The sequence below is a fragment of the Seriola aureovittata genome, chromosome 7, assembly GCF_021018895.1.
Source record: "Seriola aureovittata isolate HTS-2021-v1 ecotype China chromosome 7, ASM2101889v1, whole genome shotgun sequence".
NCBI classification, from domain to species: Eukaryota; Metazoa; Chordata; class Actinopteri; order Carangiformes; family Carangidae; genus Seriola; species Seriola aureovittata.
Genome location: NC_079370.1, coordinates 16,088,013 through 16,101,050, shown reverse-complemented (window position 1 = coordinate 16,101,050; position 13,038 = coordinate 16,088,013). Strand labels below are relative to the sequence as shown.

Genomic DNA, 13,038 nt, shown 5'->3' with positions numbered 1-13,038 from the left:
CAAAGCAATTTTGATACGAATGAGAATACTTAACCTATTTCAACCAAGTTTATAATACATTTGGAGATAAATGCCGCAGAAACTACAAATATCATGAGCTACTCTAGTCTATTTTATTTATTTAGCTTAAAATGGCAACAAATCCCCAAACGATGCAAAACATCCAGTGGTGGAAGTACTCAGATAATTTACTTATGTAATGGTATCGGTACAGTAATGTAAAAATACTCTACTGCATGTGTAAATTCTGCATTTAAATTCCATAAATGTGACCAGCAAAATGTATTTGAAGTATGAAAAACAAAAGAAAAATGTCCCCCCATTACTATACATGATTATATAAAGAGCATTTACCATTGTAGCTGATCAAGGTGGAGCTAGATATAATCACTTGATATGGGGTACTGGCAGGTTCTTGTCTGGTGGTTTCCAATCAAGAGCTTTGCCCCAAAGCGTCACAAAACAAATCTGAAGTGTTATCAGATGATTAATGAGGCAAGAAAGACGAAAAAGTTCTGCTACAAACATTTATAGTAATTTTTTGCTGTTATTTGTGAAATATTGGATCATTTTTACTTTCTGGGCCTCAAACAGTTATCTAAATTACACCGTCTAAGAAGTTTAGAGAGGAAATGGCTCTCATAGGTTGTCATAGCACCCCAAATACACGTATCTTGGTTTAATTTTTAACAGTGTGTTGCATTGTACAAGCTTATCACATTTTGTTTTAGGTTAAATCTTCCTCTGAAAAGTAACTAATAACTCCAACTATCATATAATTGTATAAATGCAATGGGGTATGAGTATAAAGTAGCAGAAATTAGAAATACTCAAGTAAAGTGCCTCAAAATTGTATTTTAGGTCATAAGACCCTCTATCCCTAAACTCCGAGAAACTCTTGTTATTTCATCATATTCAAGTAATTTTATATGATAAAACTGTTATATGTAACCAGTTGTTTTGAGATATCAGTAAGGAATACAGTGGAGTCTACAGAGCTGTAGACTTGATACTTGGACCGACTTTATTTAAAAGACTTAAAATAGCTCTGGTAAGAGGTGCATATGTGGGATTTTGCTTTTATTCCATCACCCACATATTCTCTTCATCTGAGTCTCAGCCATGTCAACTGAAATCTTCATGAAGAACTGAAAAATGGAGAACAAGGTAGCCTTATAAGGCTGAATGTCTCATAGGTAATTTGTGTCATATAATTAAAAGTATTAGATATAATGATATCACATCCTTATAGAGAAACCTAGTGAAAATCCGGTTATGTTCTGGCAAAAGTAAAGAGTAATTACCCAGATGCTGGTGCTATTGCAGCATGTGTAGGATCCTTTTCACAGGGATGCACCAACTGTAAAATCCCAAGTGCTTAGAAACTTCCATATACTAATCATAAAAAAGCCCATGAGCACAGCGTGCTCCAGAATCACTTCTCAATAATTTGTATATATTAACATATTTAATGAGCTACTGTATTGCTGATCCTTACATCTGTAGGCTATTGTATTTTTATATTTATGCTGTATCCCCTCCATTACAATGGTAAAAGCAAAAGTGATGTTGGTAAAATGTGCTGGAAGAATGCAGCGTCCAAGAACAAATTGAATTCAGACTATTAGCACAAAATTATTCCAGCCACAGCATCATATGTCTCCCAAATACTTCCCTATAGTATGAAGGTTTGTTGTTGTATACACTGTATTGTGTCAGTCTAAAATACATTATTTTACCCCTGCACATGAAAACAAACCCAAGAAACATTTAGAATGTATTGTATTTTATTAAAAGTAGAATGAGATATAGATTTACTTTCTAGTTTTTCATGATCTCACTTTTTCACTTTTGGTTCATAACAACATTTTGCAACATGTAGTTTTAATCTCAGTTTACATATGACAACTATACATTAAAAACATGCAGTAAAATCTTGTAGCATCAGACTGTTGAGGCTTAGTCTGCTGTAGATACTCAAGATCAATCTCACAAGTATCTACAACAGACTAAGGATAATTGTCCTCGACTTTGTGTAACACAGTGAATTCAAAACATACTAGACATAGTTCCACAGTAAGTTGTTAACCCTTTGTTTCTTTGCCCAAACCATTCATCTTTGACATAGAAAAGTAAAAGAAAAAAAAAAAAAGTGATTAAAAACTATTAACTTCCCCAAATGTATCAAAATTATTGGTATTATCGGCATCAGTATGAGAAAATAAATTTCTCTGTGAGCCTTCATCCCTCAGTATCATCCTGTGGAAAAGGCAGCTCCCCAGTGGCATGTTTTATATAATGCAAATGCAGGTGTGCCACATCATCAAAACCCATATCACATTCAAAACACTCCCATTCCCAGTATTTATGCTCTCTGTACATATTTGTTTCCTGCGACTTACTCTCGTCCAGGTCCTGTCCTGCTTGTGGTTGCACTGTTTCTGATTTTGACTCTTCAGGTGGATCAGATCCAGCTGTACCAGCCAAGTAATGTACAGGCTCGCCGCAATCAGACTCTTCAGAGTTGGCGTGATCCCCAAACTCAGCATACTCCTTTTGAGTTTCACTTCTCGCTCCACTTTCGTCCTTTCCCTGCAGCTCCTCCATGTTTGTATCCATCTCTGGCTCCTCTTGGATGCTGGCGAGAACAGGTAGCTTCTTTTTAATGACTCGCTTCTTTGTGAAAATCCCAGAATTCCTGCTGCCCAGAAGCATCCCACTGGACCCAACATAAACTCTAAGATGCTTCTTTTTGTGTGTAATCAGATTTCCAGCATGGGAAAAGGTTTTGCCACAGAATGCACACTGATAAGGCTTTGCTCCGGTGTGGGTGTTGTAGTGATTCATAAGCTGGGCAGACAATTGGAATCTCTTGTGGCAAATGTTGCACTTGTGTTGCCTCAGACTGTGACTCTGAAGGTGTTTATCCAGTGACACTTCATCTCTGAAGCCTTTGGCACAACTTAAACACCAGAACGGTTTCTCTTTGTGGATAGCAATATGACTCAACCATGACTTCATAGACGAGAAGTCTTTGTTGCACTGATCACATCTAGGAGGTTTCGATCTCTGTTGTCTGCGTGACCTGTGAACTCTCATGTGACCAAATAGCCGTGTTCGCCTGCTGAACGACATCCCACAGTCTGAACACTCATATTTATGCAAATTCTGTGCAGTCTGATTGTCTGTTGTAGAGGAGCGGTTTTCATGCTGCTGTTGGTGTTTTTGGAAAGAAACCAGGTATGTATAAACCTTCCCACAGACCAAGCAAGCATAAACTTTTTGTTGATTCTTCTTCAATGAGGCACTTTTTATTAAATCTGAGGGTTTTGTGTCTGATGAACTGCTTGTGTCACACCCATTGGCAGCACAGCCCAGGCCTTCGTCTCCGTCTTCTCCCCCAGGGAGCAGCTCTGCTGCAGGATTTCTGTTGTCTCCTGTCTGTGCATCTTCCTCCTCCTCATCTTCCATGGCATGCTGGTGCAGGTGAGTCTTGAAGACTTGCCAGTGTGTAAACTTCAGTCCACAATCCTTACACACAATGCTGCATTCTTTGACTACAAAAGAAGAAAAGAACAAATACTAATTTAGATACTTAAGAAGAAGTCTTCAGTTTATGTATCACATTTTGAATTTCACGAGTTTATAAAAGAAGCTAAAATATCATCTGATTTTGTCAATCATATGGGACTAATAATTATTCTGTGATGTTCCAGCTGTTGGTAGCTGAAAGTTACCAATGTTTAATTGCAGCAGGTAAAACAAAACTTACAAGCCTGAGTCGTGGCTCTTCTCTTCGTCACAGTTGATCAAAACATCTTAACACTCCTCATAAATCCAATTTCAATATCAGAGCACTGCATTTCATAAAGGCATTGCTGACCATGTCTGCAGAGCAGATTATCTGTGACCTAAATATTGAGCCTGGAATGAAACTAAAATTATTAGGGTACTACTACTGCCCTGTAGGTTGGATCAGAAATTAACACAATCACAATATGGAAACAGTAAAACAGGATAAGGCTGCAACTTATCTTTATCAATAATCCATTGTTTTCTCAACGATTTGATTAACATTTCATCTATAAAATTTCATAAAATGGTGAGTGACACCTGGATACCAAAGCAATGTGTAATTTATAGTCTAACATCAAAGGATATTTTATAATTTATTTTACTGTCATAAAAATGAAAAAGCAACTCCTGAGATTTCGCAGTTTTCACAAACAAACAGTAAATAAATGAAGATGAAACACTGCGAGCAGCAGATAAATTAGCAAATAAAATTTCAACAAGGTCAATTTAAGTGGTTTTAAAATTAATTTTACAAGTCCATTTTAAATTCCAGTTAATTAATTTTACATTTAAAATGATAAATGTTTAATAATCATTTTTTGCAACTATTCTGGTGGCACACTTCAGGCTCCATATTTATTACATGCTGTATATGAGTCAGACTGAATCATTTCCACATGGGGACTTCTGATATTTTGTAGTGATAAATGAACAAAACAAACTTGTTTTTAAGTTATGTAACTTGTTTTTAAGTTATGTAACTTTGCAGTTTTCAAAAAAGACCCAGTACACAACACACAGCATTATCAATAAACACCTAAGTCTAATCACTCAGAGGACAAGTGCCAATAGGTGAATAGAAATATTAACAAACCAAACTGAGTCCACAGACATGCAGAACGAGTAAACTGAGGCTAAATTAATCACACAATCCATTAACTCACAAAAAAACTGATCAATTTATTTTAACTTTTTAGTGAACATTTTCTTCTTTGTTCCAGAAACAGCAAGTTAAACAAGTAGTCAAAGGGTATGTTGGTCATTTAGGGAAAAAAAGCTGTTCATAAATTAATATCGCAAAGTAATGTCTCTTGTACAATAGAAATTATTTTCCCACTACATAAGTGGTACAGTAAACCAACAACTATGCTACATGAAAATAAGCACTATTTTATTCTAAGCAATGAATAACCTTTCAACAACATGGAAATCTAACACTGAAAAGGAAAGAACATGGGAGCTTATGAATCAATTAATGCAAACTATATTGTACGTAATGTACAATTACTTCACTGTGAAATTTGTTTTATGGTAGTAACTGGCTGTAATGTTCAACATAAAGACATCTTTTACAGATTCACATACACAGTGCACATTACTGAATTTCTTATATCTTTATCTTTCTCTGAAATATGCAAATAGTACCTCATTCAGGCAAACCTCAGGCATTTAAAATGACAGCAGCAAAATTAGTATATATTTGTTGTGCAGAATTGTTTCATTTTCTTCATAAACTTTGCAATAATCAGTGCGTCAACAGCACTTTTAATTGTTCTGGGAATTTTAAAATGGAAGAGGACGGACACATACATGCAAATCTTTTTTTTTTTGTTTGTTTGTTTTTCTGATATATCTGGTTATGAACTTCAACACTTCAGCCAGTGATCACCAAAGCGATTAACAAGGTTCAACTGACATTCATGACAGGTCTTTTCAAAAACAGTCAAATCAACCGGTGGCTCATAACTATACATTTGAGACATCTCAACGCAAGTTCATGAAAGGGATTATTCTTTAACATTTGTACATATACTACTCCAGTGTATAGGAAAGCCTGAGAACAGGAAAATAACCTAAGGAACTGCTTTTTTAAATATAAAAAATCTCAAATAATATAAGCAGAATTAGGGAAAACATGTATCTATCAATCACTAAAAGAAAAACAAAAATCCACAATCTACAGTGTCTTCAATTCAACTCTTTTCGGTTTGTTTAGTCTAAAACACTCCATGGGCATGTTCAATATAGTGCTGGTGCAAATCAGTTTCTTGACAAAAAGTAGTTCCACATTCAAGGCAAGTAAGGCCATTGGCATCTCCTGGCGAGATAGCAGCGGGAGCATCACTCTGCCCTTTGTAATCACCTATACATTCCTGGTGATGATCGATAAGGTCCTGTATTTCACTGAAGGTCCTGGGGCAAATGGAGCAATGATATGAGTCATTGTTACAGTGCTGGGATTCGTGCTTTTGTAATGCAGTAGGTGAAAGAAAGGCTTTGCCACAATGTTGGCACTTATGGCTACTTTGTGACTGGCTGTCTGGGTTAAGCGTAGGTCGGTTCGGTGTAGAAGATTGAAAGGACTTTCCCCTGTTGTCAGCAGAAGGGATGTTGGATTTTAGAGGCTTTGAGGTCATAGCAGCACTGAGCCTATAGCGAACCTCATTTGGGAGACGACAACGGACTTCATCGTGCCAGGCAAGGTGTTGCTGCAGCTGATTCTCAGTCCAAAAGCCGTGGCAGCACAGAGCACAACAATAAGGCCGGCTCTTTGCCTTGGTCTTATGGGTGGACAATTGTTCCTCAGTTTGGAACGCTTTCCCACACTTATCACACTTGAAGAGGCATTTGGCAGTATGCTCCAACAGACGGCTGAGTGGTGGGGAAACCTCAGCTGCGGCTTCAGGAGTCTGGATCTCCTGTTTGGCCTCCTGCTCTACCTCCAGGCACACTTTCTTATGGTCAAGCAGTGCGCCTGCAGAACTGCACTGTTTCCCGCAGTCAAGGCATGAGACAGATTTCACAGGTGGGGGGGCAGATCGGATTTTCTTCCTTCCTCTGTCAACAGGGCTATTTTTCTTTGCAACAAGATAACTGCTCATCACTGTAGTGTTGTCTACATCTGATGAATCCTCTGTATTTCTGACTTCACTTCTCATGGGAATGGACTCCTTTTTGGTACTCAAAGGAACCTTATTTTTGCCTTTTGTGGTGTTGGAGTGCGCCTGCCATTTGTGGGCACGCAGACCTCTTGCTTTAGCAAAGGTCATAGAGCAGAGGGGACACTGGTGAGCTTTTCCCTTCAGTGTCGATGACCTGGATCCACTTCCATTGAGACCGACATCAACTTGTTCTGGGACCTGGTCTACTGAGACAAGATCATCTCCTTGATGATCTGCAGCCTGCAAAATTTTACTGTGCTCATTTTCATGATGGGCAGCTAGAAGTGAACCTTGCACAAAGGTCTCGTTACATTCAGGACATGAAAACTCTGAATTTTCAGTGAGTGTGCTGTTCCTCCCCACACTTTTGCTTGATTCAGGCTCTGGCTCAGTTTTGGTTTGACACTGTCGATTAAACATCTGGTGGCGCTGAAGAACACAATGGTTAAAAAATTGTTTGCCACATGTGTTGCACTGAAAAGGTCCATCCTCTGTCTTGTGGCTAACAGATTTCAAATCGTCATCTTTGAGCGAGGACCGTGAAAATTTCTTTTCTTTGTGCCATCGTTTGTGGGACCCGAGCGCTGAGTTGGACATGAATCGCCTCCCACATTCTGAGCAGTGAAACAGTCCTTTACTTGGCTCTTCCTGTTTAGGTTTCTTAAGCATTACTGACATGGCCAATTTTGCTTTTGTTACAGATTTGTAACCCTCAGAATGAACTCTTTTATGAAAATTCAAAGCTCCAACGACTGAAAAGCTTCTGTCACACTTTTTGCATTTGTATTTCAAATCTGTTGCACCAGTTTGATCTTCTGTCTTTAGCTCCCGACTGTCCGTTTCATTAATTACTTCAGTTTTAAGTGTTAAGTGCTCAGAGCTTTCTTGTTTGCCGACATCCATACTATCCTGGTGCAATGTTAGAGTATCATTATTTTCTACGGGTTCTGTCTTACAATCAACTGCCTGACTGTCTCTTTTCATGCAAAGTTTTTGATGAGCCCGCAACGAGGCTTTGTTGTTGAAATGTGCGAGGCACGTTGCGCACTGGAGATCTTCCAGCGTGACAGTAGATCTGGGTGATGACGGTGAATGCCCAGTCTCATACCCATGGCTTTTCATATGAAACTGAAGTGCTTTGGCCCGTGAAAACAGCTTCCCACAGTCAGGACAGCTGTATGTGTTTTTTTTCAACTGCTCCACTTGATGCTGAAAAGACTTAATGGGGGGTGGGAGAAGCTGGTCATTATGCACAACCTGGTGTCTGAGAAGGCTGGAAAAAAGACGGAACGACCTATTGCAGAGTTCACATTTATGATTTCCATTTTCATGTTTTCGCATGTGCAATGCCATAATGCCTTTGTGACGAAACTTCCTACCACACACTGGACATGCAACCTTAATACTGGAGCGTGGGTGTCCATTAACAGAGTGCAAAGATCCTGCAACACCTTTTCTTAGCCTTAAGTCTGCACACTCTGTCTGATTTTGCTTGTGGTGGGAGTAAGCTCCTAAAGACCAAAAACCCTTCCCACACTGTTCGCAATGATAAATCTTTGGGCCTAGGAGGGTTTTCTTTGGATTGTATTCTTTCTTAGTGACTGAAATATTCTCTTTCTTTTGTGCAGAGCAGTTTTTCATATGGTTAAACAAACTAGCTGCATGCAAATACGACATCATGCAATCTGGGCATTGGAATTGTTTTCTTTTGGGATGGTGTAACTTATGAGAGACTAAAGCAGACAAACGTGAGAAGCATTTACCACACTCACTGCAAGTCAAGTTTTTCTTCTCTGATCCCTCTGTCTGGTACAGTGCATCATTGCTTGTGTTTTGAGTGTTGTGTTGCTGTATGTGACTGCAGTGTGCTGCATAGCTACTGGCTTCATGGCCACATGTGTCACATGTGTAAACTGCCACTGACTGACCTTGGGTCTGTTGTCTTCTCTTATGAACGCCATGCCACATTCTGTGAACGCGCAGTGATGAAGCACTAGAAAACCAACGGTAGCACTCTGGACAATCAAATCTTTCTCCTGTCGTTTCATTCTCGGTCTCCCTCGCTATCTGTGCACACTGCTCGTCAACCTGCTCAAAGTCAATTTGTACAATTTTCAAGTCCATCTCTGGCTTGGAAAAAAGACTACTGGGGGAAACTTCAGTGTCACCATCGTCTCTTATTTCCTGATCCGATTCACACAGTAGCTCAAGATCAGGATTCAGGTCTTGGACTGGCTCATCCTCTGATTCACTTGCACTGATCACCTGAACATTAAAGTCTCCAGGTTCATAACTATCCATGTCTTCATCAGTCTCATTAACTTGTGAGTCTTCTTCAGTAATACTGGTAGGAAACACCTTCTCTGATTCCATTTTTTCCTCCAAGTGCTCAGTCTCCTTTCTTTCACTTTCCAAACTTTTTTGTTGAGGTAGCAGAGAGGTGGGCATCTGGGCCTCCTTCTCTGTTTCTCTGAAAACATCTGTGTGATGAAGCTGATGGGAGTGAAGTGCTGAAGCCCTGGAAAACTTAAGTCCACAATCCTTACATTCAAATGACTTCTTCTGTAACTGGCAGACTTGATGAAGAAACGACTTTGCTGGGGTCTCGTCGCTGTGTGCCATGCGCTGATGCCTGTAGTAGAATGTGAGTGTCATAAATACTTTTCCACATTCCTCACATGGGAACCTTTTCGCAGAGTCATCTGAGTGATTAGCATGCCATCGCTGATGGTTGAAGAGGGCTATATGGCCATTGAAAGACTTTTTACACTCACTACAGTAAAACTCGCTGCAGTTTTTCTTTGGTTTTTCTTTCATTTCTTCTGGAGAGCACTGACTGTTGCGGCTAAATCGCTGATGTGTTTTCAGGCGCAACAAAGCAGAAAAGGCTTTACCACATGAACACTTAAAAAGTTTTTCAGAAGTATCGTCTGCCTGAGTTTCAGGGGGCTTGGCTTCAACTACTGGCTCTTCAGTGTGAAATGAATCTCCTGAACTCCTGTTTCGTGACTTGACTAACTTTTCCTCATGACAACGACGGTGTGCATCAAGAGCTGAAGCGCGAGAATAATTTCGCCCACAGGACTCGCACTGAAATGACTTCTTTTTCAAATGTTCGAGGTCATGAAAAACTGATTTGGAGGCTTGTCTGTGTGAGCGCTGATGGTTGAGAAAGTGTCCGATCACACCGTAACATTTCCCACAGTCTTGACATTCATAAGTGTGTTGTCTTGTTATTCCAGAATTCATCTGAATACCAGACTCCTTTTGGGAGGTTTGACCGTGGTTCGTCTCCATGTGCAAAAGGAATTCATTCATTTCAACAAATGAGAGTGAACATGAAGTACAAAAATGAGCTGTTTCACTGTCCTTTTCTGCATCATGTAAGCCATCCAACTGGTCACCTAAATGCACATTTTCTTGCAAGTGCTGATGGCGATGCTCCAAGTAGGCTGCCTCCTCTCTGAAGGCTTCTCCACAATCCTGACAGCAGAAAACCCCAACCCCTAGAAATAGAAAGGGGAAAATAGGAGGTCAAAGCCACTCCTGTTTCCAGAGAAAGAAAGAAAGAAAGAAAAAAAAAAAAAAAAAAAAAAAATCACAAAAACACGTGCAAATAAGGTCTTTATTTTAAAGGTGGTTTGAGTTTACAGTATAATCAGACAAAAGAGGACTTTCCAAATGAAATGATCAAAATTTGATTATAAAAATATACTCAGTGTTATTACAGAGGGGCTGATAAATAGATTGCTCAAGCTAAGTGACCTTTTAGAAGTTCAATAATTCAGTTATTTAATAGAACTGTTGCAGAAAGTGATGCAATTTCAAATAGGCAAATGTTACCAAAGCACCACATTGTAAGTACCACTTTCATGCAAACCTGGGTGGGGTATCGAATTACTTACAGTCTTGTCCTTACAACAAGAGGTTGGATTATCCACATAGTTGGATAAGAAAATTATTAAGAGTACTTTTGTCTATCAAAGCTTAAGTTGAACTGAGCTGTAAAGTGCTTTTGATAGATGAAACATCTAGTATAAACAGCCATTTTATGTCCATCAAAGTATTTCTTATTGACAGAGGGGCACTGTGATGACCTGCACCTCTAGAGAGGCTGAATTTAGTCTAGTCACACTGGTATGTAGAAGAGGAAAGACAACATTTGAGATATTCTGATGCTTTTGATACACATAGTTAAATACATAATACGCCTGGGGTGCAAACAGTTAAAGTAGTAAGAAATTTGTTGTCTGTAGCCCGACTATAAAAAGAGGCCCAAAAACTCATTTGTTATTGTCTTTTCAGAAACAGTAAATGCTTTTTTGTTTCTTTGCACTGCCAAGGAAACCAGATGCGAATCCCTCCCACTAGCTCCATCATTGCTAAGAATGCTGGTGTTATTGACAATTTCACTGAAGTTCTAAAATCCAATGTGTGTGGTTGTCCACATGCATGATTTACATGGAGAGTCCATATAAATTAAGGCTAACACGACCTCATTTGAAAGCACTATGACAAATCGAAACTCTAGTGTTTAGGACCTCTCTTCTGGCAAATATCATTTGAAGGTATTTAGTTTGGTTATGTTGGCCTGCAAACAGTTATGTGACCTTGTCATGGTCTTAAAAAGAACACACTTACACCCTAAGTTACGATTACTTATTATATCCTTGTTAGAAATATCTATTAGTCACACATGATTAACAGGTATTCATTTTAAACCACGAACCATCTATTATTATTCAACAATGTGATATAAATTGAGAAAATACTATTTTGCACACTCAACAGGTGCCTGAATACAGTATAAGCATTATCAGTAGTTTGTCTCTGTTAGTCTGAATCTTGGTCTGCATTAGGAATACTGTTAATGAGGCTTAACAAAAAAATGAAAACGCACAAGGATCTGATATTCAAGGTGAGGCCTCTTTGGCTGTTGCTTGATGGTTAACTCTGACAAAGCAAATACAATGGGAAAGCATAAGATAAGGGAGTCAAATGATTCCATTGACTGAACCTAAGGCCTACATACATATACCCAAAGCATAAGCTCTGCCACTGTGACGGTTACTAAATGTAAGCTGTATGATGAGCATTACTTTAAGCACAGTGGAAAACAATACTGTACACTGTGCTTTAACTCATTAGATTTCAAATGTCAACAAATAGACAAATTCAATTTCTTAAATGGTTTGTGGCTCATAAAATACAAATTGCAAGTCAGCATTTCATCTGTATGGTTTCCCCAGCTTGGCCTGGTCAGATAATAGACACTGTTCAACATACCGCTTGTAATGCATTTGTTATTGTGAAGTTCCTGTAGCAACAGCCAGATTTCATATTTAAATGCAAACATACTTGATAAAAATCCAACATATATACTGCCAACACATTGTTATCCATCTGCAAAAAGGTTGAGATCTGCATCGTCTGTTGTTAGGGTTTGTCAGATAAACGGAGCATTAGTAAACAGGAAAGAGTTAAAAAAGCCAAAATGACCAGCCATGCAAGTTAATGTAATTTATGCTCAATTTGCCGTAGAAGAATGTTTTTTTTCGACAAGTAACATATTTTCATGTTCCTGTGTAGGAGGTCACTACGCCTGAACATGCCGGTGCTAACAACGTTAACGTTTAAGTGACGGCTGGTGGATACTTACCGTCACTTGCTATGTCCTCAGCCGATGGACCGACGTTGTTTTCTGATGCTCTGTGTCCGTCGAAGGGTTTGTTTGCGGCTCCATCCTCTGTGATCGTCGCGGCAGCAGCTCCGTCCATCTTGGTGTGGCCGTTTGGTGGTGCTAGCTTTCTCTAGCTTGTCCTCGTTAGCTTAACAGCGCCACGGTTACTCAAGTTTTCCTTATCGGCACAAAGCCTGTCTGAAATGAGTGAAAACGATGTAAATGATAGTCTAGTTCGTTAACACAAAACAGAGCAGCATCTTTACTGTACTGTACTGTTTTTACCAATGTGAATGATGATGAACAGCACGGCTAGCTTTGAAGCACACACACCTGCACTGTGTGCCTGAGCATCTGTCGGCGGAAGTGGATTCTTCTTCTTCTGTTTTGATTCCTCCGGAGGAGGTTGGGCCTGCAGCGATTCACTCTGCATATAAATTGTTTTCTTCTCAAAGGATTATACACGATTAAAAAGAAGGGGATATTGTACTATTTACTATTTGACAGCTTCTCTTTTCAGGTTTGGGTTAAAACGTATACTATTATAAAATATAGTACATATAATACATCAAAAATAACAACTTAGTTGGGCTATTTTCTGCATTGAATACTTTTGGTTGT

At 39.0% G+C, this 13,038-nt stretch overlaps 1 protein-coding gene across 3 annotated transcripts; it reads right to left on the bottom strand.

Annotated features, from left to right (window-relative positions):
- Positions 1-1,775: 1,775 nt before the first annotated feature.
- Positions 1,776-12,820, bottom strand: si:ch211-261d7.6 (zinc finger protein 660). Of its 3 annotated transcripts, none has more exons than XM_056381414.1 (3): positions 12,397-12,820; positions 8,666-10,243; positions 1,776-3,557 (listed from the first exon to the last, which is right to left on the bottom strand). In XM_056381414.1, the coding sequence occupies exons 1-3, from the start codon at positions 12,512-12,514 to the stop codon at positions 2,242-2,244; spliced, it is 3,012 nt and encodes a 1,003-aa protein (XP_056237389.1). In that variant the 5' UTR covers positions 12,515-12,820; the 3' UTR covers positions 1,776-2,241. The 3 variants fall into 3 exon arrangements, with proteins under 3 accessions (XP_056237389.1, XP_056237390.1, XP_056237388.1); XM_056381413.1 differs by lacking the exon at positions 1,776-3,557 and having other exon boundaries at positions 4,736-10,243; positions 12,397-12,615; positions 12,703-12,796; XM_056381415.1 differs by lacking the exon at positions 8,666-10,243 and having other exon boundaries at positions 12,397-12,806.
- Positions 12,821-13,038: the final 218 nt, after the last annotated feature.